A 26,633-nucleotide genomic window follows, 5' to 3' on the forward strand; every position below is an offset into this window, starting at 1 on the left:
AGATAATCTCTCCTACTCAAGGATTCTGAGTTTATTACTTCTTTGGAGCTTTGACTTTTTAATACCTGGGCACAATACCTGTCTATTTTTTTTGTACATTGCCTACCGGTATTGGTCAGTTACAGCTTTGTCAAACCTTTCATGCCATAGCATCCGTCTTGATCGATAGAACTAGATTGTAATAGTTGACTTTATCTAGTGGTAAGAGAGCAAGTCTATTTAAAAGAATGTTGTTGATTTTTTGATGTATGGAACTTAGGTAACTTTGGCCATTTTTTATAGAAGCTAATTTATTGATGATCATGGTAGGGAGGGATAAGAAGAGAACAATTGGTGCAGTTTGACAATAGCAGTGGCAGTGGGTTCTTGCAGCAACTGCATCTAACTTCCTTGAGTACTTCCTTTGTGCCAGGCATAGCCCAGGTGTTTTATGGAATTGGTGTTATTGTTGTCTTCACTCTACAGACATGGGAACTAAAGCTCAGAGAAGTTAACATCGAGACAGGCTCTTGCCGCGTGTGATGTACTTCTGAAACTGCATCAATTAATAATATCATATATTTGTCCTGGCTTTCCATTTTTGCATTGCTATACATCAGAGCTACATGTTATTTGGTTCATTAGTGGCAAAATGGCTGATGTAGTCTAAAATTAATCTTGGCTGCTAATAAATCCTGCTGTGTTTGCCATTTTTTATACAAAAATAAAGAATTTTATGAATTTAAAAGGAACCATCTTGGAGAGTTAGTTTTAATTCTTATAAAACTAGAGCTACCAAACTATCAACCACATTCGGTGTAACAGGTACCAAACCTTTTTTTTTTTTTTTTATACTTCACAACTGCTCTATATGTTGAACTTAATCTTGAATAATTTGCTGTTTTGTGGCAGACAACAGATAAATTAATGACTATGCTTTTGTTTAAAATTAGCTATCAAATTTTATAATTGAGCCTTAAACATCTAGATTGATGTGAAAGTTCAGTTTAATGATTACATTTCTTCTAATAAGGGGAACATTTCTTCCATACCAAGTTCATTTTGAGTACTAAAATCAAGTGTCAGAAAAAGTGATGCAAACATTACTTACATAGTTTAAAAATTAAAGAATTAACCTGGTTCCTTAGCTTGTTTTACAGGTTATTATAAATCTCTATAAAAATTGTGCCATCAACTTTCAAATTTTTTCAGTAACAAATTTTTACCTTATTTTTATATTCCTTCTATACACTTAAGCCATTTTGCCTTATGCTCTGTTTTTTGTGTGTGGTGTGTGTGTCTTACTTTCATTATTAGATTGTCAGTTCCTTAGGAGCAAGAACCCTATGGTGTATATTCTTACATAGCACCTTCTATTTCCTCTCTAATCACATTACTGTTGGTCATAATGTTTTAAATTATGGCAGGAACGAGGTAAAGTGTATGAATAAAATTTTGAAAGTTGCACCACCCCCAGAGATAGCAGGAATCTCCAAGCCAGTGAAGTAGGATGACGAGGAAGAAAATGGAAAGAAAGATACTCTTTTATGAACATGCCCTGTGTCATAAATGACTAGACCCAAAAGGATAGGGCTAATCTTCATGGAATTGAAATATACAAATATAGGTCTTTTTTTTTCCTTCTGTCTTTATTAAGGTATAATTGACACATGAAAATTATGTGTTTATGATATACAATGTGATCTTTTAACTTACGTATACATTGTGAAATGTTTAAATGAATATAATCAACATGTATCTGGGCGTGTATGTGGAGACAACATTTAAAATCTCCCTTAGCAATTTTCAAATATAGAATACATTATTAACTCTAGTGACCATGCTGTAGGTCCCCAGAACTTACTGACTCTAACTAAAATTGTGTACCCTGTGACCAGATCTTCCCATCTACCTCATTCTCCCTACCCCACTCTGCCTAGCCCCTGGCAACCATTATTCTTTTCCTTGCTTTCTGTCTTCTATATATGAGTTCAACTTTGTTAGAAAGAATGTCTAAATATTTGCTCCCTTCTTTGCAAGGATGAGTAGTTTCTTAGTTTTAATATGTTATTTTTTCTTGTTGTGGTGACTCATTTATCCAACCTCTTGATTGTGGTCATGATAATTAAGGACCACTGTAAAAATAGGATCAGGAATTTCCCTGATTGAAAAATAAATAGAAAGCAATGGCTCATTGTGGGCAGATCCTGTGGACTCACCACCAGTACCATGGCTTAGTTTTTGTTTGTTTTTTTCTCTTATTGAAAGTACAGGCTTTCTTCACGTTTTTTAGTTAAGTATTATAGTTTCTTTATGGAAAGAGAAGATGATTTGGGCAGAGCAAGTATATTGTGGTCAATCCCTCCATCCAGTTGACCTTTCCAATCCTTGACTATAAGTTTTTCATTCTGGAACTCCAAATGGCACCCCCCCACACACACCACCACCACCACCACTACCACCACAATTTTTATTTCTGAGGTAGACAAGAGAAATAATTACAATCAATATCTAGATTTTTCTAAATATTCGGGTTGAACATTTTATAGGATACATCAAACTCTTATAAGTTTCTAGTTTTCTTTGTTCCACAGTATTTTGACTATTTTCTCAACACTTTGGCATTCCCTTCCCTTTATCCACTACCCTCTATCCACTTCCTCCTCAGTGGGTCCTCACTGTTTTTTGTATTCTCCCCTCTCTATGGCTTTTTTAAAAAATATTTTTTAGTTGTCAACGGATATTTATTTATTATTTTATTATTATTATTATTATTTTTTTTTGTCATGCTGAGGATCAAACCCGGGGCCTCACACATGCCAGGCAAGCACTCTACTACTGAGCCACAAGTCCAGCTCCTCTCTACGGCTTTTGATGTCTAGGGAGTATTGATATATTTCTCTGTCCTTTATTGCTCTCTGTCCATCCAGGTCTTTTCCTAAAGCGTTCATTTTTGTTTTCTCTTTTTGTATCTTCTTTAATTTTCTTCAGGATTCCTGTTATCTCTAACTAAATGCTTGTGTGTGTGTGTGTGTGTGTGTGTGTGTGTGTGTGTGTTTTGATGCTGGTCCTCAAACCCAGGACCTTGTACATTGGAGGCAAACACTGTATCACTGAGCTACATCCCCGAAGCCCCTAAATGTTTTTCTTTTGTCATTGTCTTAACTCCTCCGGAAAAAGAGTTATGTAAAAGAAGTCACTACAGGTTGAATGAATGCTGGCTCTTATGGAGCCAAACAAGAATGCTTATCAGCTTTCCTGGGTCTAACCTCTGAACTGAAGAGCGTAATGTCTTTGCTTTCTCACTTCTATTGAGTATTTCTTCTTATTCTTTCTTTCTTTCTTTCCTTCTACATACCTCAGAGTGTTACAAGTATTTCCAAGCCAATCCTTCCATGAGAAAGCCCAGTAAAATGATCTTCACTTACCAAAAAAAAAAAAAAAAATCACAGGATCTAAAAAATTGAGTTAAATTCATCTTATTCTGCACTTGAAAGCATCACATAGGTAGTACACCATGACTTTTGAACAGTTCTTTCCCTGGCAAGAAGAACTATTATTATTTACCATGTGTGTCATACACTGGTGTTTATCAGATACCAGCTTCTGATGATGGTAGTGATGATGGTGATGGTGGGGGTGAGTATTTGCAGGCAAAAGGATGGAAGTGGGAGGAGAACAGAGGAGCCACTCAATGAGTGGGATAGTAGAGGGTGTGAGTCAGAAAGAAGTAGCTGCTATGACAGCTGGGCAGGAACCCAAGTTATTATGTCTTCATTCTCTTGCCTCTAGGTTGTAAATGGAACCAGTAGGGCCACATAAAGTATCCCTAAGCTGTACAGAGAATTGCATCCACCAGATCATCTAGACCCACTTCATTCCACCTGGCTGTGGAAGGACAGACTCTCCTTGAAGGGTTCAGTTGCCTTAGTTGCCCAACTCAAGTGAATGGAGGGGTAGACAGGGATAGTTTGGTCAAAATGGGTGCAGATTTAAAGTTGTGAGTACCTGCCAGATTTAATTTAATTCTCATAGCACCCCCCTGAAACAAAACTCTGTTAGATGCCTGTGGGAAAGGGCGAAGACAACATTGTGGTGGTGCCCCAGTCCCTCTTTCCTTTTTCTTTTGCCCATCTTGAAAAGCAAGCAAATCAACCAACAAAACACCGCTTTTGCCATTCTTATTTGCTGGTATTATTAGAGTAAAAAAAAAAAAAAAGATCCTAATCTAGATGCATGGCAAATAAGTTTAGCATTTCTTTGTCATTGCGGTATACTTTTGGTCCTTCTTATGCCTTTAGCTCTAGAGAGCATTCTCGTGCTGTTAGTTATGGGTCAGAGTGGAACCTGACATAGTATGGGCATCATCAAGGGGAAAAGCAGTGATAAATAACAGTATAGATTGAAGATCTCAAGGGAGCAAATTTACCATTTTCTTGAATCTATCACCCAACTTCATTTTTAAATTACATTCAGGTTAATGATGACAAAATTTTTGAAAGTGAGTTACCTTTGACAAGTTTCATATTCTATTACTAATGTAGGTGAGGAAACTTTCTGTCTTTCTTGTTTTAAAACAATTATGGACAAAGGAAAGGGGACTGAGAAAGCTGAAAGACACTACCTGTCTTTGAAATACATACAAACATTCACAAAGACATGACATTAATTTCTTTTTTGTACTTCTTGCCAGAGAATTGGGGAAATTATGTATGAAGAAAGTGTCACTCATCTTCTGTATATCCTACTGTGATAATGTCACTGTAATTGGGGTTAAAAAAAAACAGATAATTTTTCTACTTTAGAGACTAAATTTCCTTTGTTTATCAAGGTGTCCTACATCTTGCCAATTCTCCTCAGGAGAAAATAAGTGCCATCCCGAGTTTCTACTGTGAATAATGACAAGAATGTAACCTTAGTTTTGTTATAATTATCTTTGTTTCTTAAGTTTCAGGAAAAATCGTCATCAGTATCCTTTAAATCCCTGAATTAATGCCTTATGATTTATTGTTCATGCTTCTAATATTTGATAAGTCATTATTCATAGCCCTTATAGAGTTGAGCAAAAAAAGCGAAAACTCTACTATTGACATGCTGTCTTCTGGGGTCAGGTGGCCACCGTATTGCTAGGATGATTGTTGGTACAAAGATGTGTTTCCTTAGGTGGGGCTAGGGAGAGGGTGTGGGGGCTGGAACCAGGCTTCCTATGAGCCTCCTTATAGGTGAGAAAACTCAAGAGTTTGATGATGGAGAAGTGTTATCTAGTTTCTGTTGATCTGTGTGAATATTAACCCATAGTTTAAAACTGTGCTGCCATAAAAATGGGCCTATTGAAGTACATGGGCTTCTATTTATGCTATTTCTATTCTGGTTCTAACTTGATATCTCTCATTTGTTTCAGGGTTAGCCGTTTCCCTCCAACTATTGCACGGAGACATTGAACAAATCAGAAGAGAGTACTCATCCGTCTTTTCTCATGGAGTATCCATAACAAGGAAGTTGGGTTTTTCTAATATTATCATGCCTGGTAGGTTATGTGGGTAGGGTACATCAAAATGATCACGCATGGGCACGTTGTCTTTGTTTTTGACATTTGAGAAATTTTTCAAATTGTCAATTTTGAGGAGTTCATGTGGGCCATGCTGAAGAATAAAATGAAGTGTGTGATAATAAGTTTTTTTTTTCAAAGTATTTGTACATCTTGATTATCTTAAGGTGGGTAACTAGTGTTGGCCATGGCTACATTTCATTATGACCATGATAATGATAAAAATGGGGATAGTATCCAGAAAATATTTTACCCCTTAGTGGAAAATGTCAGTGAATATGCTGGGAGGATATCCTTATAGGTTTTTGTTTTGTTTTGTTTTTCTTTTTTTTGCTACCAGGGATTGAACTCAGAGGCACTTGACCACTGGAGCCACAGCCCCAGCCCTATTTTGTATTTTATTTAGACACAGGGCCTCACTGAGTTGCTTAGTACTCCGCCATTGCTGAGGCTGGCTTTGAACGTGCGATCCTCTTGTTTCAGCCTCCCAAGCCTCTGGGATTACAGGCATGTGCCACAGTGCCAGACTCTGTATAGGTTGTTGTTTTTTTTTTTTTTGTTTGTTTGTTTTTTTTTTTTTTTTGAGAAAAAGGAAAAGACACAGATTTTATATATTTAGAACATCTGACATACATCTGAAGCTGTAATTCCATTGTTTTTCTTGTACCATAATCCCCCTGCTGAGACGCCTTAAAATGTACCTCTATGACTGGTATATCATGTTTCTTAGTATCATTCCAAAAGCCAAAATTGTTCTGTCGGTTGATACATTTTATTTTATTTTTATTTTTATTTTTTTTATTAGTTGCTCATGACAATACCATGATCTTGACATATCATACATCATACATGTGAATCAAATGGGGTATGAATTCTCATTTTTCCAAGTGTACAGGTTGCAGAATCACATTGGTTATACCGTCACGTATATACATACAGCAATACTAGTGTCTATTTTATTCTGCTGCCCTTCCTATACCCCCCCTCCCCTTCCCTCCCATCACCTCTCTCTACCCAATCTAATGTCTTTGTATAGGTTTTGATAAGAACTGTTACTGGGCAGCAGTTGTCCTCTCCTGCAGAATTTTTTTCCCATTGTAAATATATATCTATATATGTAAATAAGCATCCATGTACAAATACCATATGTCTTTTTTACGTTTTCTAGATCAGTTTGTGTATATGATTCATGTCTTTCTTAGACCCAAAAAAGACTCCACAAGTGTTTGTTTTCTAAATGAAAAGGCAGAGGTTAAAAGGGTTCACATTGTGAAATCAATGCAAAGTTCATTGAAACTGATGGAATTTTGCAGTAAGTTGGTCTGTATCTCTCAACCAAAACAAGTTTTTGAAAGCATGCCCCTTCATAATCTTATGGCAACTTACAGTTCTCTGAGTATTTTACATACAAACTGATGAGATGGGCAAGAATAGTATACCTGCTGATGAGAAAACCTGTTGTATTTAGCAAACGTGGTCAGTGCAGGCAACAGGCATTGATTGAGGATCAGTTTTATGCCAGGATCCCCAAATTAAAGGATGAATTCATTCATTCTACAGTTTTTTGTTTTGTTTTGTTTTGTTTTGGGTACCTTCTATGGGCCGAGGTATTCTTCCAGCTATTGGAAATACAATAATGAACAAACAGAAAAAGAAATCCCTTTTCTCATGGAACTTATTTTCTAATAAAAAATCATAATTAATGTGTAAGTAAAATATATGTGTTTAAAGATACTAAATACTCAGGTAAGTAAAGGGCTTAGGAATATCTGAAATGATAGTCAGGCTGGGATGAGAGATGGAAACTTTAGATAGGTAAGAATTTATGTGATGACACAAAGAGTAAAGAACTGAAAGAAAAGAGGATGCCATGCAGAGAGAAGCATTCCAGGCAGAAGAAACAAATGCAAAGGCCCTGAGGCAGGAGAATGCCTGGCATATCTGAAGAACTGCAAGAAAACCATCGTGGCCAGAAGGGAGTCATGGTGATGGGAGACAGAATAAGGAGGACAGAAAATCATGTGGGGTCTTGGAGATCACACTAAACACTTTGACTGTTATTCAGAATGATGAAAGGAACAACTGGAAGACTTTGAGCAGGGGTGTGCCTAACTGGTATACATTCTGACCAGATTATTATAGTCTCTACGTGAAGGTTGTACCTGGAAGGAAAGTGGGAGGGCAGGAAAGAAACAGGGAGATCAATGCGGAGGCTGTTGGGGATTATCCAAGAGAGTGTGATCATAGCTTGGAGAAGGTATAGCTGGGGAGCTTGAGACCTGCTCAGGCCCTCAGGGGTGACCTGCTCATGCCCAGGCAGAAGACACAGGGAGATCTGGAAGGGGTTAGAGGGAGCACAGAGGAGGCATAGAACCTTCCTCCTGTTGAAGGAACCTTATGGAAGATTTCATAGAGAGGTGACATCTAAGCAGGGTCTTCAAGCCAGTGACTCCAGGCCACATCTCCCATTGTTTGCCTCTGTGCTAGCAGCAAACCCAGCTCTGGTACTGAGCCTGTGCAGGTACCAATGCTCCACCTCCAATGTTAAAAGAAAACCTAAACTCGAAAAACTTTTTAATTTTTTAATATATTTATTTTTAGTTGTAGATGGACATAATGTCTGTATTTATTTGTTTGTTTGTTTATTTATTATTTATGTGGTGCTGAGGATCAAACCCAGTGCCTCAAGCATGAGAGGCAAGCGCTCTACCACTGAGCTGCAACCCCAGCCCAAATTTTAATTTTTCAAGTTCTGTGAAGATCTGGATTTAATGAGAGAATAGCCTGTTAAAATCCTTGGAAATGTAAAAGCTTAGAACAAACCAGAAACGTTGAAATGCCATTTAGTTGTGAATCCAAGATGCTAAAATTCTAGAAATTTCTCATTGTCCCTAGGAATAGAAGACTAACAGGTGGGATTATCCTCACTGAGCTTTGGTTTATCTGTCCCTTTGTGTGTCTAGCCCTCTCACTTTCTTTCTTTTTTCCTTTTTGTCTTTGTCATCTTCTTCTTTAGCATCCATCTCTAAGGTCTCCGAATTTTACCTTAGAATGGGAGTAAGCTGTGCAGGTTATTATGGCTTACTTTAATTAAAAAAAATTTAACATGTCACATCCTTGTTTTACAAACCAAAAAATGAATTTTCATCAGCCTCCAAATTTTATGATGGGAAGGTTCTACCTTGTGTTTGGTCTTGCATAGAAACAAAAATCTTCTGCCCTTTGACCTGCAAGTTAGGAGATGAAAGATAGCATATTGAGTATTAGTATTTCTCATTGCTTCCTACCCCACCCTCCACAACCAAGAAAAGGGAAAAAAAATAGACCAAATGGAACAATATAAAGCTGTGGACAACCTTTTTAAAAATTAGATCCTCTGGACTATGATTTAAATGTCTTGTGATTGTTGTGAATAAAAACCCCAAATGACCAGCCTTGCCCATTGCACCATTTTGTGATCTCTTGATAGAAATTCGTTCATGCAGAGAGAGCTGAGAGAACAGTTTGGAAGTCTTCCTGAAATGACCTGACCTAGCTTAGAGACCTATTCTGCTTGAGCATCTCATCCTACTGTTGTTGAAAATGACTGTTTATAGATCTGTTTACTTGGTGGCATGCTATTCAGTGGCTCTTGCAACCGTTCATTATTTCCTTCAGTTGCTATAAATAACTGGTATTTCCTCTTCAACAAAAAAGCAAAAAAAAATTCATCCCACTGGGAAGCAAATTGATGGGCAAATCTAATATAAAAAACATATTTCAGAGCAGAATACAGCCAGCTGAATTCCTCATCTTGGTCTCTGGGCAGTATCATTGAGAAATGGAAAAATATAAAGCAAGATGACACTTCACTGGCTGAATTGTCTGGGAGGTGCTATGCTTATGCAGCTTTTGTCTGGCTTTAGTGATGGCAATGGTCTTTCTGGGGGTATAAGGCATGCTTCTGTCCCTTTCTGGCTCTGTCTTGTAGTGGAAGGTTCACACTGTCCAGGGGAACAGCCCTTCCCAGACACAAGTCTGCACTGTGGGACTAGAAGGTAATTTGATACACTTCCTTCTCTTTCTTTTCTCCTTTTTATTGTTGACTTCTTAATCTTTCCAAATTAGATGAAGAAAGGAGAGATGTAGTTATTTATTCAAACAGCTGAAAGGAGCTCTAAAAGTGACTGAATTTTTTTTTTTTTTACATTGGGAAACATGTAGTTCTGTCTTCTGTGGTTATTTTCAGAATGGTCAATTAATTCTCACCAGTGACTTAGTGAAAAATTGAGCTGAGTGCTTCGAAATTGTTTGTGAACAACATTTCTGATCACAGTGTGACATGGATAGTCTGAAAGCATGATTTTCTTTTTCCATTTTCTAGACTTGCTTTCAGAGTTAATTTGCATCTGTAGTGGTCTGATAGGGGTCAAGACAGGTGAAGCACACGCTCATTCCAAAAGGACCAACTTCATCAACACAGCCACTGCCTCTCTGCTGAACAGAATGATCTGTGCTCTTGAAGTAGACAGGAACACACAGAGAACTGTTTGAAGGATGGCACAACACAATCAGTGCCCAGCTCTTTTTGAAATGAGAAAACATGAAGACAGAAACTCTCCCCTTGACCTTGCTTTTGCACAGGTGGATCTCTAAGATATCATCTGGTGTGAAGAAACTGCCTGCCTTTGTGCTTTGGAACCATCAAGACAATGATCATTCTCTGAGTTAAGGGTCAGTCACTCCACACTTTATTTCTTAGGATATTATTTCCAATTAAGAGAAGGTATTTTCAGAGAAGCTTTATCACTATTACCAATAATCCAGATAATTATTCTGAGGGGAGTTTTGTGCTTTGGTCTCTAAGCCTAAGAGAGGGAGAGCAGCAAAAATATTTAAAATCATGCTCTCCTATAGAAATAAAAAGCAAACCACAAATATAATTTAAAATTTGCTAGCAGCTACTTTAAAAACCCAGAAAAGAAGAGGTGAAATTAATTTTAACAGTACATGTTATTTAAACCTTTACACTCAAAATATTATCATCTCAATAGGTAATCCATATAAAATATTTTGAATGTTTTTGAACCTCAGTCTTGCTGCTGTTAAAAAATCTCCTTGCAGCCAAGTCACATTTTAAGTGTTCAGTTGCCACACATGTGGCAGCATTTATTGTATTGGACAGCCTGGCCATTAAATGTCTTAACAGACTGTGCAGATCAGGCCTGGGCCATTCCTGAGTATCAGGAAGGTCTGAGTTTCCATCCACCAGACATTTTGGAGCAAATATAACAGATGTGTCTCAAAGGTCATGGAAGATCTAACTGCCCTTCTTCCACCTTAAACACCCATTCTTACTCTTAAGTTTATGATTTCACCATCATGATCTCACTACTTCATCTTCCCTGCCTGCACCCCATTTCCCTGGAGACTTGCTCCACACAGGAGTTTGTTAAACTGTCACTCATTGTTAGGGGACCTGTGATAAATTCCTTCTGGTGCTCTTAGTTGGTCTTTGAAGCTTCTAATTCATTGTTTTTGGGTTTTTTTAAGTAAAATGGTGGAGTGATAAGGGAAGTGGATATTGATCTCAAGATTTATTTAAATTTGTTTTGTAAGTAATTTGACTAGATAATGATTTACAGGGCTCCAGTCAAGAGTGTTATAAATGTGTCTGCATCATGGTTAAGAAAGCAAGCTACTGTGCTTTTTTTAATATAAATATTATGATTTACTGCTTACTGATAGAGAAATGCACATCAGCAGATGGAATTAATCCAGAGGTGACCCTTCTATGGAGAAAGTAGATTGGAACTATTATGGTATGATTTAATTTTCCTTAAAAGTATATCCTAAATCTAACCAAAGTTCATCACCCTCCCAGCCCAACTCAGTGAGCCTCTATATCATATAGGGTGTGTGTGTGTGTGTGTGTGTGTTTGTTTATATAAACATATAGCTCGGACACGAACCCCTAATCATGCAAAGAAATGGTGACTTTGCAAGCAGTGAATGCCACAATGACCAGAGAGAGATGGAGCTTCTACCACATCACCCTGAGTTTGTCTCTCAGCTTCGGATCAGACTAGGGGAGGGGATGGCACCTCTCAAATTAAGAAGCCAAGAGCTTCATCACTCAAGGATGTAGAGCTTTCCCACAATGGTCCTTCAAGCTCTTCATGCATTGTCCCAGAGTGAGATAGGCCATGGGGAATGATTACCTGTCCCTGCACCTGCCTCTCTGCAGAACTGTTCTAAAACACCTGGCACAGGTGCTGTTCTGTGAGTTACCCTTGTATATTGGATATTCATAAGCAAAAATTTGAAGATACCCTCTCCAAAAAAGACCACTACCCTCTACAACTTTCCTGGAAGCATAGCAAAACAAAAAGGAGAACAACAGACAGAAAGTAGAAAAATAACTTCGATAGGTTTTACTCAACTGAATCTGTGAGAAATGTTAAGCTATGCTTCACATTAGTTAATTTTCCATCCCATCCTGACATTTTTCTTGTGTGTGGTCTGCTTTAGTCTCCAGTTACCTGTGAATCCTCCTCCTTCCTCCTCCTTGAAGGTGTCATGAAGTGACACAAGCTTAGCTCTAGAGGGCACATTATATTAGTTTCTTATAAGAAATCATCACCACAAATGAGATGGCTTAAAACAACACTAATGTTTATTACCATTCTGGAGGTCAGAGTTCATTCTAGTCTCATGGAGGAAAAATCAAGGTGTTAGCAGGGCTGCATTTCTTCTGATGGCTTTGGGGAGAATCTCCTTCCTTGCCATTTCCAGCTTCTGGAGTCTATCTGCACATCATCATTTCAACTTCTGTTTCCTCATCACAACCCTTTCTCTAACCGATTCTTCTGCCTGCATCTTTTAAGGACCTTTGTGATTATATTGGACCCACCCCAGCAATCCAAGAAAATCTCCGTATCCTCAAGATCCTTAATTTAATCATGTCTGTAAAGTCCCTTATTTGTAAATTAACATATTCATAGGTTTCAAGGATTTACTTTACTTAAATTAGGTTACATAAGGTAACATATCCATAGGTTCCCAATCCTTGGAACATTTGTGTACCTGCCACCCACGTGAAGGACCCTACAGCCAATGTATTTGATGCGGAATTTTCTCTTCAGGGTTCCTCAAAGTGGTTTTCTGGTTCATTGAATTTTTTTTTTTTTTTTAGTATTTTTTTTTTTGAGAGAGAGAATTTTTTAATATGTTTTTTTTTTTTTTAGTTTTCGGTGGACACATCTTTATTTGTATGTGGTGCTGAGGATCGAATCCAGTGCCCCGCACATGCCAGGCAAGCACGCTACCGCTTGAGCTACATCCCCAGCCCAGTTCATTGAAAATTTATGATGACCAAGAACACATCGTCAGAAGCTGGGGTTGTATCTCAGTGGCAGAGTGCTTGCCTGGCATATGTGAAGCACTGGTTTCAATCCTCAGCACCACATAAAAATAAATAAAGGTAAAAAAATGAAGGAAAAATTTTAAAAAAACACATTATCAGATCTCTTCTCAAAATGACCTTTTTCACATTGGGCCATTCTCCCTCCCTCTTCTATCCACTGGTTTGAGGTTTTTTGCTTAGAACTTTAAGTCCTTTCTTCATATTGTCTGTAGCCTGTATGTTATCATTTGCCGTTTCTGTTCTATAAAGAGGGTTCCTAGAACTGAAATCAGTATTTCATGACTTTTTGATCAATGCACAATAATATAGGGCTTACACCTTCCTTGCTGGAGTCACTTGTAGTGAGAGACAAGGCAGATTGTTTCATCTTACCTGATAGCTATTCTCACTCTGGTGAATTGCATTTTTTTCCTGGATAAAGTGGGGTTCTAATAATACTTTGGACACATTTCTTTACGTCTATGCTTCAGTTTTCTCATCTCTAAAATGGAAATAATAGTGCCTTTTTATAAAGTGGATGTGAGCATTTAAGGAGAGGTTCTACTTCTAGTGCTTCACAAAATACCTGACCCACAGCTGGTCCTCCCTGAAGTTATGCTGCTGCTGCTGCTGCTCTTACTAGCAGGACTCCCACTACTGGCTGAGTCGCTCCCTCATCTGAAGTGATTAGTACCAGAAGTGTTTCAGATTGCAGAGGTTTTTTTTGTTTTTGTTTTTGTTCTTGTTTTTTATTTTGGAATATTTGCATAAACTTTACCAGTCATGTACCCTAATTTAAAAATCCAAAATCAAATCTGAACCTTGATGTTCAACTCTCAGGGTTTGCTTCTATTAGTGGAAACCTTGTGCCTGCTTAGGTCAAGCTATTAATCAACCCTTTGGACTGAAGTCACTGAAGTCTTTCGACTTTGTTCCCATTGCTGTGGCCTTATCTTCATCTTGTCTGCAATATTTTGAGAAGCCTTCACTTGTATACAGGTTTCCCAACTAGTGGGCCTGCTAATGAGAGGAGAGTGTCATGTACATCAAATTTACAGAGTAATAAATTTGAGAGGTGTGAGGTGTTAATAAACATTGTCGGGAAAATAGCTTTTCACACTGGTGCCATGACTCCATTTTATACTCACTTTATGGTTTCTCTCCTAATTACCCAAGATGCTTTCCTAACACCACTTGGGCTTATTAGTTTACTCCAGAGCTCTTCAAGTGCATCAGTTTTAATTAGCACTTGTTTCAGCTTTATCCTTTTGCATATTTTGGCAGAATGTGGCACCTTGCAGTATTGGAACATAGCAAGCCGCAGAATTCCTGGAGAGAAGCATATATAGAATGTCTCCCAGGAGAAATATTCTTCTTGTCATGTGCTTTCTTTTCAAAGAAATCTTGGTTCAGTCTAAAAGATTTACAGAAGATAAGAGGGCTTACAGGAATGGTGACATTTGAGGAATAGAATATTAAAGCATCTGTACAAGGTATCCTAATCTATGGATGTCTTCTATTCTGGAAGCTCTTTTGTAAGTCAGAGAAAGCATAGCATAAGAAAGTCACCTTGTCCTTTCCAAGGACAAGTGTCCCTCCACTGTCTTGTCTGTACCTTTGCTATTAGTTCACTCTCATTTTGATAATGGAAAGACATGATTTCCAGAGCTTTGTATTGTCCTGTGTAGACTAATGTCACAATATAGTAGTAGCAAAGAGAGTAGAACTTAAATCTCTTTATTCTGATTATCCTGTGACCCTACAGCCTTTAGGCATGCTTGAGTTCAGAATCTCCTTTGTAATGAAGATACAGGAGAATTCAGCTAAGTTAGAAGCTAAATAGACTTTGTGGATTGGCATGAGATTCTAGTGTCATTTATCACCTTGCTCCTGTGTTAGACCATGGCATGGCTTACTTTGGTCTCTGATGTTTCATGAAGATCCTTCTCATTAGCATGTTGAATTATAACTCCTTCTCTGCCCCTATTTGACATCCCCTACCCCTTCTCTCACAAATTTAGCCACATTGTTCAGTGTGTTGTGTATTTTACTAGTTTATTAAAGACCTACCTTTACTAGAATCTGCAATGTTTGCTTTATTCACCGGTTAGAATAGTACATCTGGCACAAAGGAGGTGCTCGAGAAATAGTTGTTGAATGAATAATTGGAAGAAAAATTGTGGGACACTGGCAGTCATCTCCCTGCCTTCCCTCCTTTGGGTCTAGCCTACAGACGTGAGAAAACAGGGTACCTTGCAGACCTCCCTCATCCCTCTTGCTTTTGCTGAAGTCAAAGTGGATGTGGCCTTCTAGCAGAGGAGTGAGGAAAACACTCTCCCAAGAAAACTCTAGTCCTTCTTTTGCAGGACAACCAATCCCTGTGTAGTTAGACAAGCTAATTATTCATTATGAGAAATTCCTTAGGTAAAAGTCCCTATAGCTATGCTTCCCATTAATCAGCGTCTGGTTTGTACTTTGCTTGTGAGATGCATCACCTACTTCAAGGACCAAAATAATTTTATTGTTTTTTTTTTTTTTTTTAACCTGCCACATCTGTTAATGGTAAACTGATGTCAAGAATGTCCTTCCAAGCACCTTACTGACTGGTATGTGTGCAGTCAGTTAGCACACCAAAGTTCTTTTTTATTGGCCTAAGTAGCTTGATTCGGATGACAAAATTTGCAAGTTTGCTCTTCGTTCTCTAGTAGAATTTTTAAAAAATAACCTTAAGGTGTGTTTGTGTATGTTTTTTAAATACACACACACACACACACACACACACGCCCTTGTATCCACAGATTCCACATTCACAGATTCAACCAGCGATGAATCAGAAACATTCAGAAAAATAATTGTGTCTGCATTGAACACATAGAATTTTTCTTATCATGACTCCTTAAATAATACAATATAACAACTGTTTACATAGCATTTACATTGTATTAGATTTCATAAGTAATATAGACATGATTTAAAGTACCTGGAAAGATGTGTGTAGGATATATGCAAATACTGCACCATTTTATAGAAGGAACTTGAGCATCCATGAATTTTGGTGTGGACCAGAGGACCGTTAAACAATCTCTCACGAATACCGAGGAACATCTCAATAGTAATAAAATGAAATGGGTTATAAAAAAAAATCTAGCAAACTTTCAAAAGTGACTGGACCATTCATTAAAACATTAAAAACATGGAAAAAGTTAAAACAAAACTTTCAAAGCATATATAATATTTTTATTAATTTATTTATTTTAAATAGGTATGTATGACAGCAGAATGCCTTTTGATTCACTGTACATAATTGCAGCACAACTTTACATTTTTCTGGTTGTACATGATGTACATTGCACCATATGTGCAGCCATACATGTACCTAATGATGTCTGACTCATGAAATGTGTTGGTTTTGTCCTGGACTTATAAATTTATCACTTTCCCAAGTTGGTTCTATAAGCTGTATGAGAATGTGGAAATTCATAAGCCAGAGATTTCTGTATCAGTTGTTTCCACTAGCGTGCGTTTTATATACTCTTTGCAGAGGGTGGTTCAGGTTTAATACTTATTGGAACTTACTCAATTCATTTGTTTTATGCCCATCTGTTTCCTAGTCAGCCCAGGTCATTTGGGAACGATGCTATCATAAAAGCTGGTTTTCATGGAAGATGGTGACTAGGACACTGGGATTGGAGAGCTGGGGTACTTTGTTAAACACACTTTGATCAGAAACTTTTATAACTCTTACAGTTGCAGACATTTATGTGGTTATTTTTCTTTCTGGTGATTTTCTGCCTCCTAATGGAAGGTTTTTCTCAAAGAGTGTTACTTTTAATCTTTCAAACATTTGAAAGTTATAATAAATAAGTTTGGCCTTGCCATCTCACCAACATTGATCTTCAAAAACTTTCAAGTAGTAGTGCTTCATTTATGTATTTCTTATTTCTATCCACCCATGCCACTTAATTCTTACAGGAGAAGTAAAAAAAAAAAAAAAGCATGCTTTTAGACCATTTGCATAAGTTTGCTAGTTGGCACAATGTTATTTTTTCTTATAATCATAAGAAAAGGGTGGGGTTAAAAGACATTCAAGTTCTATAAATCACAAATGGAGAAAATATAGATGGTTCATGTGTGCCTAGAAAATGTCAGTTTGAATCTAGGGCCTTACTCATTTGTTTTATAGCTTGATGGCATGAAATATTAAATTGAATTTGTGTGAGTGAATTATTCTACATCTGTGCTCATAAAGTGCTAATCTGGATTCTTCCAGCAGTGAGATCATTTTGTCTGTGAATTTTGGAAAAGATTTAAATTGTAACTATACTCTTTGCAGTCCTATCATTTTATTCCATTTAGGTAATTCTTCTACTCTAAAGTGCCGTTACTAAAAAGTAATAATACTGGTTTCTGTGAGCCACCTCTGCTAGGCTGTCATTTTGTAATCACACCTCGTAAATGAAATGAGGGAAATATTGACAAATGGTGAGACTGGACACCACCTTCCTCCTCAGTCTTGGTATTCATCTCTTAAATGCACATTTGTAGTATTGTGAGTTCAGACTAGCAGAAGTTGGCTTTTATTCTTCTTCAGCACTGGCAGTGAGGGTGGGACCCTTCTTTTAAAGTACATTTGTATCTTTATATGTATGACAGTAAATTTTATAAACTAAAGTTTTTCCTGATAAAACACTATTACACTTCCAAATATATATATATAAAACGTGATTTTATTTTTCATTTCCTAATAGGTGAAATGAGGAATGATTTATATATCACCATAGAAAGGGGAGAATTTGAGAAAGGAGGGAAGAGTGTGGCCAGAAATGTGGAAGTTACGATGTTCATTGTAGATAGTAGTGGCCAGACCTTAAAGGTACGTTAATACTGGATATTTTTTTGGTAAAATTATTCTACATAATTGCTTTGGCTTCATCTTTAATGTGATCAGTTAATTTCTGATTTGCAGTATTGTCTTCTCCACCCTGTATAGTTATATATATATATATGTGTGTGTGTGTGTGTGTGTGTGTTATACGTGGGCACAATATCTTTATTTTGTTCATTTTTTGTGGTGCTGAGGATGGAACCCGGATCTCACACATGCTAGGAAAGCTCTCTACTGCTGAGCCACAACCCCAGCCCAAGTTTTCTTTTTAAAAACTCATTAGGATGCCTCTCAAAAATGAAATAGAAAAGCAAAAAGGCTTTTATTTTATTGTGTCAAATATTTTCTTCATAACAGTTATTCCTTAAGTGTAATATTTATTTATGCTATTTAATTATTCCCCCTTTCATCTGCCATGGTTTTGTATGAAACACTTGATCTTTGGCAATTGGCTAAAAAAAAGTTGGGGGGAGTCATATTTAATCTTACAAATTTTTTTTTTACCATAATTGGACATGAAGACTGGGGTACTACTTGCCATTTGGGGTGATAATAATAGGCTCCTTCATGGAAGAAGCATTTTTCCTGAGGCTCTTCTTATTGAGGAAGTATATTGCCCTGTTGCTTTTAGTGTTGGCTGCTGAGCCCAGTGAGTACCTGCTGGGACCATGAATGGGCTTTTGGCTTCAGCAGTCTGGGGACTTTGCCTCATATTCGTACTTCCAGTGGGTCCTGCAGTTGTCCATCTCTCATACATCACCTGGGCACAGCATGCCCTGGAAGACCAGCATCAAATTAAACCGACACACCTTACTGGGCAGCAGCAAGTACAGAAATGACGTGGCAAAGAATGGGGAGGTGATTTCACATGGGGTGCTGTTTGGGGAGCCCAGGCAGAAAGAGCACTGATTGTGGTGCCACTTTGAAGAGACTCATTCTTTGGATGAAGCTGTCTTTAACCTGCATGTTTCCTTTGTTAGGATTTTATCTCCTTTGGCTCTGGAGAGCCTCCAGCTAGTGAATACCACTCCTTTGTGCTTTATCATAACAACAGTCCCAGGTGGTCTGAACTGCTGAAACTGCCTATTCCTGTGGATAAGTTCAGGGGCGCACACATCCGCTTTGAGTTTCGGCATTGTTCCAGTAAGTGTTTGCTGGGGTTGGTTCTGTGGCTGTATTGTGTTGATATGTGTATAGTATAGTCATTTAGCTGTAGTGATGATAGGGGGCTGATCTGCAGAAAGAGTGACAAATGAGATTTCTGGAGGGAGGAAAGAAGGTGAGTGGGAACCCTGAGAGGGAATTGGACTCACTATTTGCAAAGCCAAAAACCTTTATGGAAACAGAGAAGAAATGAGAGAAGAGGGGGAAAAAACTGCAGGAAATCTGCAGATTCTCTTTAAATTGATTGCTTTTATAAAAAGCTCACCATGGTCTAGAAAGATTAGATAGAAAGGGAGACAGCATTAAAACTTGGGTAGGTTCTGGTCTTCAGCAGCCCTGACCAGACTGGTAGCACCAAGAACTGATCCAGCTCCTGGTCAGAACGGCAGAGCTTACTCAGAATCTTCTGTGCATGTTCATCCACTGGTAAGCCTGTTAGACTTGAATTGATGTCTCATTTGTGTATATCTGCATCCCTGTTCAGTGTCAGATGATGTCGAAATGAGGATCAAATAATGTCAGCCGGAAAAGGTCTTTCAGATAATACAAAGTAATAGCCTTATTTACAGATTTAAACAACTCAAGACAGAAATTTTACCAGATTTATTCATGTGGACATTACTGTCCATGAAGTTGTCATTTCCTGGTATCTCTATTTTAATTCTCTTATATTCATTACCACACTCTCAAGCATCCTCCATACCCCCACTGAGCTCTGACCAGTAATCTTTGATATTCCCTGTGTCCCTGAAATGTATTGTAGACACCCCCTAGAATATACATTGTGACAGGAGAAGGTTCTGGTAAATCTTGCTTTGAGAGGCATATAGCAGGTGAGAGGTATAGGAGAATCACAGGATTAGAAAAGTGGCAGGCTCCTTTCCATTCTGTGCCTCTGCAGTCTCAGGGCACCATCAAGAGATACATGGCGACTTCCCCTGAGGGACACTATAATTCAACCAGTTCTCTTCTTCAGGAGAGGACTACATCTGTGGCCATGACTATGGCATATTTCATAATTGGTGCAGAAAGCTCTATAAATTAAATTTTGTTTTAGAATACAGGAACATGGCTAGCAGAGTCTCAGTGGTCTTTCAAATTCCCAGAAGAGTTTTACATAAAGGACTTGAAATGGGAAAACATAAAGGACTTAGAGTGATAGAAAAACTGTTCCTTCCACCAGCCTTTGTTATCAATTCTCACTTGGACCTAATATGAGCTTTGAGCTTTAAAGCAAGGAAAGGATAGAGGAAAATAAAGGTGAAACAGCAGGGAAACGGGGAGAGCATTTGGAGAAAATTATTGTAATTCATGACTTGGAAAGCAGAACAAAGGCTGTTTTCAGTAAAATCTGTTAAATCTCTGCCCTCTCATCCTGTACTTTAAACATTGCTCACACATTTGAGATGTTTTAATGTTCATTATTAAAATTCAAAAGAAATAGCAAAGCATAAAGAAGAAAAAATTCCCATAATCCCATAAACTACACATATTCACTGAAATTATTTTACCACATGGACATCAATATTTTTGCTTGTTCAAAATATCATTTATTCATGAAATGAATATTTATTGAATACCTATAGTATACCTGAGCACTTGACTGGGTGCTGGAGATGTATCTATGAATACAAGATTTCCCTCTCATAGAGCTTTCATTCCAGAGAGGGTAGATGAGGAAATAAATACATGATACATTAGTCTCCCCATAACCACAGTTTTAGTGGTTCTTGATTTCAGTTATCCAGAGTCAACCTCAGTTCAAAAATGTGAAATGGAAAATTCCATAAATGATTCATAAGTCTTAAATTGCTTGCCATTCTAAGTAGCAGGATGATATCTGGCACCATCCCATCTTATCCCACCTGAGTTGTGAATCATCCCTTTGTCCAGTGTATTCATATGGTATATAATACCCACCTATAAGTCACTTAATGGCTGTCTCAGTTATCATATTGACTGTTTTGGTCACAGTGCTTGTGTTCAGTCACCTTTATTTTACATAAATGGCCCCAAAATTCAAGAATACTGATGCTGGCATTTTAGATATGCCAAGCAGAAGATATAAAATACTTCCCTTAAGTGAAAAGTTAAAAGTTCTCAGGAGGGAAAAATCATATTCTAAGTTTGCTAAAATCTATAGTAAGTTATTTTTCTAAATCTTGCTGTATCTAATTAAAAAAACTAAACTTTATCATAGATCTATATGTATAGAAATAAACATGATATATGGATACTGAGTGGTGGGTGTAGTAAAGAAGGCTAAATTGAGTTTGGGGGCTAGAAAGTGATAGTACTATGTTGCTACTTTACATAAAGTGGTCAAGGGAATACCTCTCTGATAATGAGGTGTGTCAGCAACAAGGTAGAAGTGGTAAAGGCTTGAGCTATTGAGGTATCTGGGGAAAGAATATTCCAGAGAGAGAGAGAATGGTAAATACAAAAGACAGAAGCTTGAAACATATTTGGCATTTTCTTTTTTGTTGGGGAGGGTCAGGTACTGGGGATTGAATTCAGGGACACTCAACCACTGAGCCCCATCCCTTGCCCTTTTTGTATTTTATTTAGAAACAGGGTCTCACTGAGTTGCTTAGCACCTCACATTTGCTAAGGCTGGCTTTGAACTCGCAATTCTCCTGCCTCAGCCTCCCATGCCGCTGGGATTACAGGTGTGTACCACCACACCTAACATGCTTAATATTTTTAAGGAACAGCAAGAGAACAGGGAGGAAAAAGCAAGGAAACCAGATCTACTATTGTCTCTTACATCATCACAAAGACTCCGTGGATTTTATTGGAATGAGAAGGAGAGCCATTAGAGGGTTTGGCTTCTGTATGGATGATAGATTGTAGACAGACCAATTGGGAACAGGAAGACCATTTGGGAGGCTTTCATAGTTTTTTTAACTAAGAGATTAAATTAGTCACATTATGGTACTGGTTTGGTTCTTTTTCTAGAGATTATTGACGAATTAGATGTGAAAGAAGGAGAAAAGTCAAAAATGATCTGAGGATTTTGACCTGAGAATGAATTATTCATTTAATGACATGGGGAAGACAACAAGAGGAAACTGTTTGGGGAACAAAAATCAAACATTTCATTTTAGACGTTTGATATTTATTAAATATTCAAAATGTCAGGAAATTGAATGAGATCCAGGTTGGAAACTTAAACTTGGGAATGAGAACATATAGTTCAGTATTCTGCTATAACTATTTAAAGACCAGAACTCAGGGCATGAATAGCCCTGATTTGTAACATTTGTTGATTTCCATGACATAAGTGCTCCAACCATGGCTAATTTTAAGCTACCAAAATGATTTCATCAAATGTGGAGTTGGAGAGAGATGCCTATTCTCAACTCTTATGATCTAGTACAATCCAGCTCCAGCACACCATTAATTTTGACATTTTTTTAAAAGCCATGAGTCCAAATGAGATTCCTGAGTAATATGATCAGATAGCAGAGAGAAGTCCATGGATGGCTCTCTAGAGCACTCACCCACATTTATAGCTGGGAGAAAGGGAAGGAGCCATTAAGTCACAATAAGAAGAGCCAGGAGGTTGAAGGATAATCAAGGATAAATAGCATCCAGAAGGCTAAATGAAACTAGTTTTTCAAGAGAGAATTGATCAGATATGTCAGGAGCCAGTAATAAATAAGGTAAAGACAGAGAAATTATCATTTGATTTAACATTGAATTTGGCAGGTGATTTTAGTGTATTTGTGGTGATGGATGTGAGTTCAAGAGTGAGATAGAGAAAAGGAAGAGAAAGCTATAAATATAGACAAGTCTTTTGAAAAGTTTTGCTGTAAAGAATCCAAGAGATATGTTCATGGTTAGGAAAACTCAATATTGTGAAGATGTCAGTTCTTCCTAACTGAATGTTGTCACGGTGAGAGAGAGCGAGAGAGAGAGAGAGAGAGAGAGAGAGAGAGAGCGAGAGAGAGAGAGAGAGAGAGAGAGAGAGAGAACTGATCCTAAAATTTATATGGAAAAGGAAAAGCAAGAGACCTAAATAGCCAACACAGTATTAGAGAAGAACAAAGTTAGTGGATTGACATTGTCTGAGTTTAAGAACTACTGTAAAACCACGTAATCAAGACAGTATGATATTGTGAAGGAATAAATTGATAGACCAAAGGAACAGAAGAAAGAGCCCAGAATTAATCTCACATAAGTTAACTGATCTTTGATGAAGAATCAGAGGTAATATAATAAGAAGATAGTCTTTTCAACAAATGGCTCTGGGATAAGTGGATATTTGGCAATTTCAAGAAAGAAATCTAGAGAGAGACCTTCCATCCTTTACAAAAATTAAATCAAAATGGATCATAGATATAAATGTAAAACATAAAACTATAGAACTTCTGGCAGATAACAGAAAATCTAGATGATCTTGGGTTTGACAATGACTTTTTACATTTAATACCAAAGTCATGATATATAAAAGAAAGAATTGATAAGCTGGACTTCATTAAAATTAAAATTTTTCTGATCTATTAAAGACACTGTGAATAGATATAAAAGACAAGCACATATTGGTAGACAATTTTTGCAAAAGACATTTGATAAAGGACTACATTAAAAATATACAAAGAACTCCTAAAATCCAATAATAAGAAAACATATAGCCAGTTAAAATTTGGGCATAAAAACATTAACAAACACCCCACCAGAGAAAGTATACAGATGACAAATAAGCAAATGAAAGCATGCATCACATCACATATCATACATATATCAGAAAAATACAAATTTGAACAACAGTTATATAGCATCACACCCCTTTAGAATAGCTAAAATCCAGAACACAGACAAGACCAAATGCTGGCAGGTGTCTGGAACAACAGAAACTCTCTTTCACTGGTGGCGGGAATACAAAATGATACCAGTCATTTTGAAAGACAGTTTGGTAGTTTCTTACTAAATTAGACATATTCATATCATACAAATTCAACAATCACATGCTCCTTTGGTATTTACCTAAAGGAGCTGAAAACTTATGCCTGCACAAAAATCCGCACAGACATTTATAGCAGCTTTATCATAATTGCCCAAACTTGGAAAGAGCCCAGCTGTTCTTCAGTAGGTAAATGGATAAACGGTGGTACATACAGACAATGGAATCTAGGTCCACTTAGAAAGAAATAGATTATCAAGCCGTGAAAAGACATGGAGGAAACTTAAATGCCTATTACAAAGTGAAAGAAACCAATCTGAAAAGGTTATATACCGTATAATTTCAACCACATGACAGTCTGGGAAAGGCAAAGCTATGGAGAGAGTATAAAGCTCAGTGGTTGCCAAGGGCTAGGGGAGGGAGGGATGAGTAAGCAGAACACAGGGCATTTGGGGGTGGTGACATTTCTGGATGAAATTATAACAACAGATGCATGTCGTTGTACATTTGTACAAGCCCATAGACTGTATGACACCACAAGTGAACCCTAATGTGCACACTGGGCTTTGGGTAATAGAGATGTGTCAATGTCAAGTCATCAGCTGAAGAAGTTGTACCACTCTGACAGGGGATGTTGGTACCACTGAAGGCGATGCAGGAGTTGGGGCAGGGTAGGTACGTGGGACATCTTTATATTTTCCTCTCAGTGTTGCTGTGAACCCGAAACTGCTTTTTAAAAAACAAAGGCTGCCAGGTACAGTAGCACGTGCTATAATCCCAGTGGCTCCAGAGGCTGAGGCTGGAGGCTTCCAAGTTCAAAGCCAGCCTCAACAGTTTAGTGAGCTCCTAATCAACTTAGCAATACCCTGTTTCAAAATAAAATATATATATATATATATATATATATATACAAAAAAGTGTTTGGGATGTTGCTCAGTGGTTAAGTGCCCCTGCATTCAAACCCTGGTACCCCCCCAAAAAAAAATTAAAAATAAATAAAGGTTATGAAAGAAAGGAAATGGAGAAAAGAAAGAAGAGGGGTTTGGGGTTGTAGCTCAGTGGTAGAGGCTTGCCTAGCATGCATGAGGCACTGGGTTCAATCCTGGCACCACATAAACATAAACAAATAAAATAAAGGTATTGTGTTCATCTACAACTAAAAAAATTTTTTTTAAAGGAAAAAAGGGAAGAGGAAAGAGAAAGAGAAAAGAAAATAGATCAGAGACATGGGTTAGGAACTATAATGAAATAGTTGGTCATATGAGGGTATTTTTTAAGATGAAGTTTTTAATGCCTGTTTATTTGGTGTAAATAATTCAGTCAAAAGGAAGAAAGGTGATACTGAAGACAGAAGGTACAACTATAGGAACAGTGCCCTTGGGATAAGGAGAGTAGGGTTCATGTTCAAGGAGCAGGAGTGTGGATACTCGACAGTATTACAGGGGAGCACAGAGGCAGTGGGTTAATAGGTTCTGTAGTATGTGGGAGCTCTCTCCACATCAGGTGACAGTGAGGAGGGTAGCCAAGGTGTTGGAGGCTTGAGAAGGGAGAGCAGGTAAGACAGTTGTCTAGGAAGTGGATTAGGTGAGTGGAGGCTTGCCCAGCTAAGGACCCCTTTGTGGTTAGTGTGCATTCATTAAAGTGAAATTAGGTTAGTTTGGCATAGAAGAAACTCAAAGTCGGATTTAACCAGCTTGAGTGTTACCATGGAAATGTGGAGGAATAAGAAAGCCAAGGATATATGGAAGGAGGTAACTGGAATGGTGGACCATTAAAATGGAGACTGAGACAGGAGGGGACCGAGGGCAAGCTTTGTGAATTGAAGGTTCCAGGAGGCAGAACTATTGGAGTATGGTACTAGAAAGAATAAATTGGAAGTTTAGAGGTAGAATGCACAAATTTAGTGTATTTTATTAGTAAAAGGGGGTGATGCTATGCAGACTGTATGTAGCATTCCATTAAGTTATTAATCCTGATCTAATGGCTCAGGAAAAATTGTCATGTACATTAAACTTTGTTTAATATCTATTTTATTTTATAATGGAGGGCAAATTTGGGAAAGCGATTGTATTGCTTCTTATTTTTGCTAATTTTATTTATTATGGAATCTTTAGTTACTTTATTTTTCTGAGTTGAATACCATAAACCTTACCAAAACTATAGAAAATAAAATAAAATTAGGAAATTGCTTCTAACTAACACAAACCATACCAAAAAATAAATTAGGAAATTTTTCTAAATAAGTCTTCTCCTCTGAATCATAAAGGTCTTCTCCTCTGAATCCCAAAGGTCTTTGCTCAAATTTTATTTAACTTTGTTTTCCCAGTTTCTCTCTAGAGTTGAAATTAATAATTTTAAGGATTTAAGAACCTTCCCCCCCGCCTTTTTTTTTTTTTTTCAAAAGGACCCACCTAAAAGAAACCACACTTTCAGGAATGTCTTCATGTTCAGGGCCAATGCCAGGCAACTTAAACTACTGTTCTCTGCATGAGGTCCACTCCCTGAGGTTGAATGCCAGAAGCAGTTGAAAGGGAAGCTGTTGCTAACCCTCTTGTGTAATCTTCAGGATCACCGTATCTAACTCTTCTAGTCCAGATCTTATGATCTTTCAGGGCAGAACTTTCCTATTAAAATGTAACACTCTGCTGCTACACTTGTATGGGAAACAATAACCATCCAGCCCCAAACAGGTCACAAGCCCTGGAGAGCTCTTCCCTGCACTGGCTAAGTACAAGGAGAGTCAAGTTAAACAAGCAAGGTTCTGTTA

The 26,633-nt window shown here is 37.6% G+C and overlaps 1 protein-coding gene across 4 annotated transcripts in view; it reads left to right on the forward strand.

The window, feature by feature from the left end:
- The window catches only part of Dock4 (dedicator of cytokinesis 4), a 437,803-nt gene that overhangs the window by 257,454 nt on the left and 153,716 nt on the right, over positions 1-26,633 (forward strand). For all 4 annotated transcript variants that reach the window (XM_078040061.1, XM_078040058.1, XM_078040060.1 and 1 more), the window contains exons 13-15: positions 5,381-5,506; positions 17,660-17,784; positions 18,777-18,939. In XM_078040061.1, the coding sequence (XP_077896187.1) occupies positions 5,381-5,506; positions 17,660-17,784; positions 18,777-18,939 (414 nt within the window). The remainder of the gene's footprint in view (positions 1-5,380; positions 5,507-17,659; positions 17,785-18,776; positions 18,940-26,633) is intronic.

The sequence above is a fragment of the Ictidomys tridecemlineatus genome, chromosome 2 (assembly GCF_052094955.1).
Source record: "Ictidomys tridecemlineatus isolate mIctTri1 chromosome 2, mIctTri1.hap1, whole genome shotgun sequence".
Classification (NCBI taxonomy): domain Eukaryota; kingdom Metazoa; phylum Chordata; class Mammalia; order Rodentia; family Sciuridae; genus Ictidomys; species Ictidomys tridecemlineatus.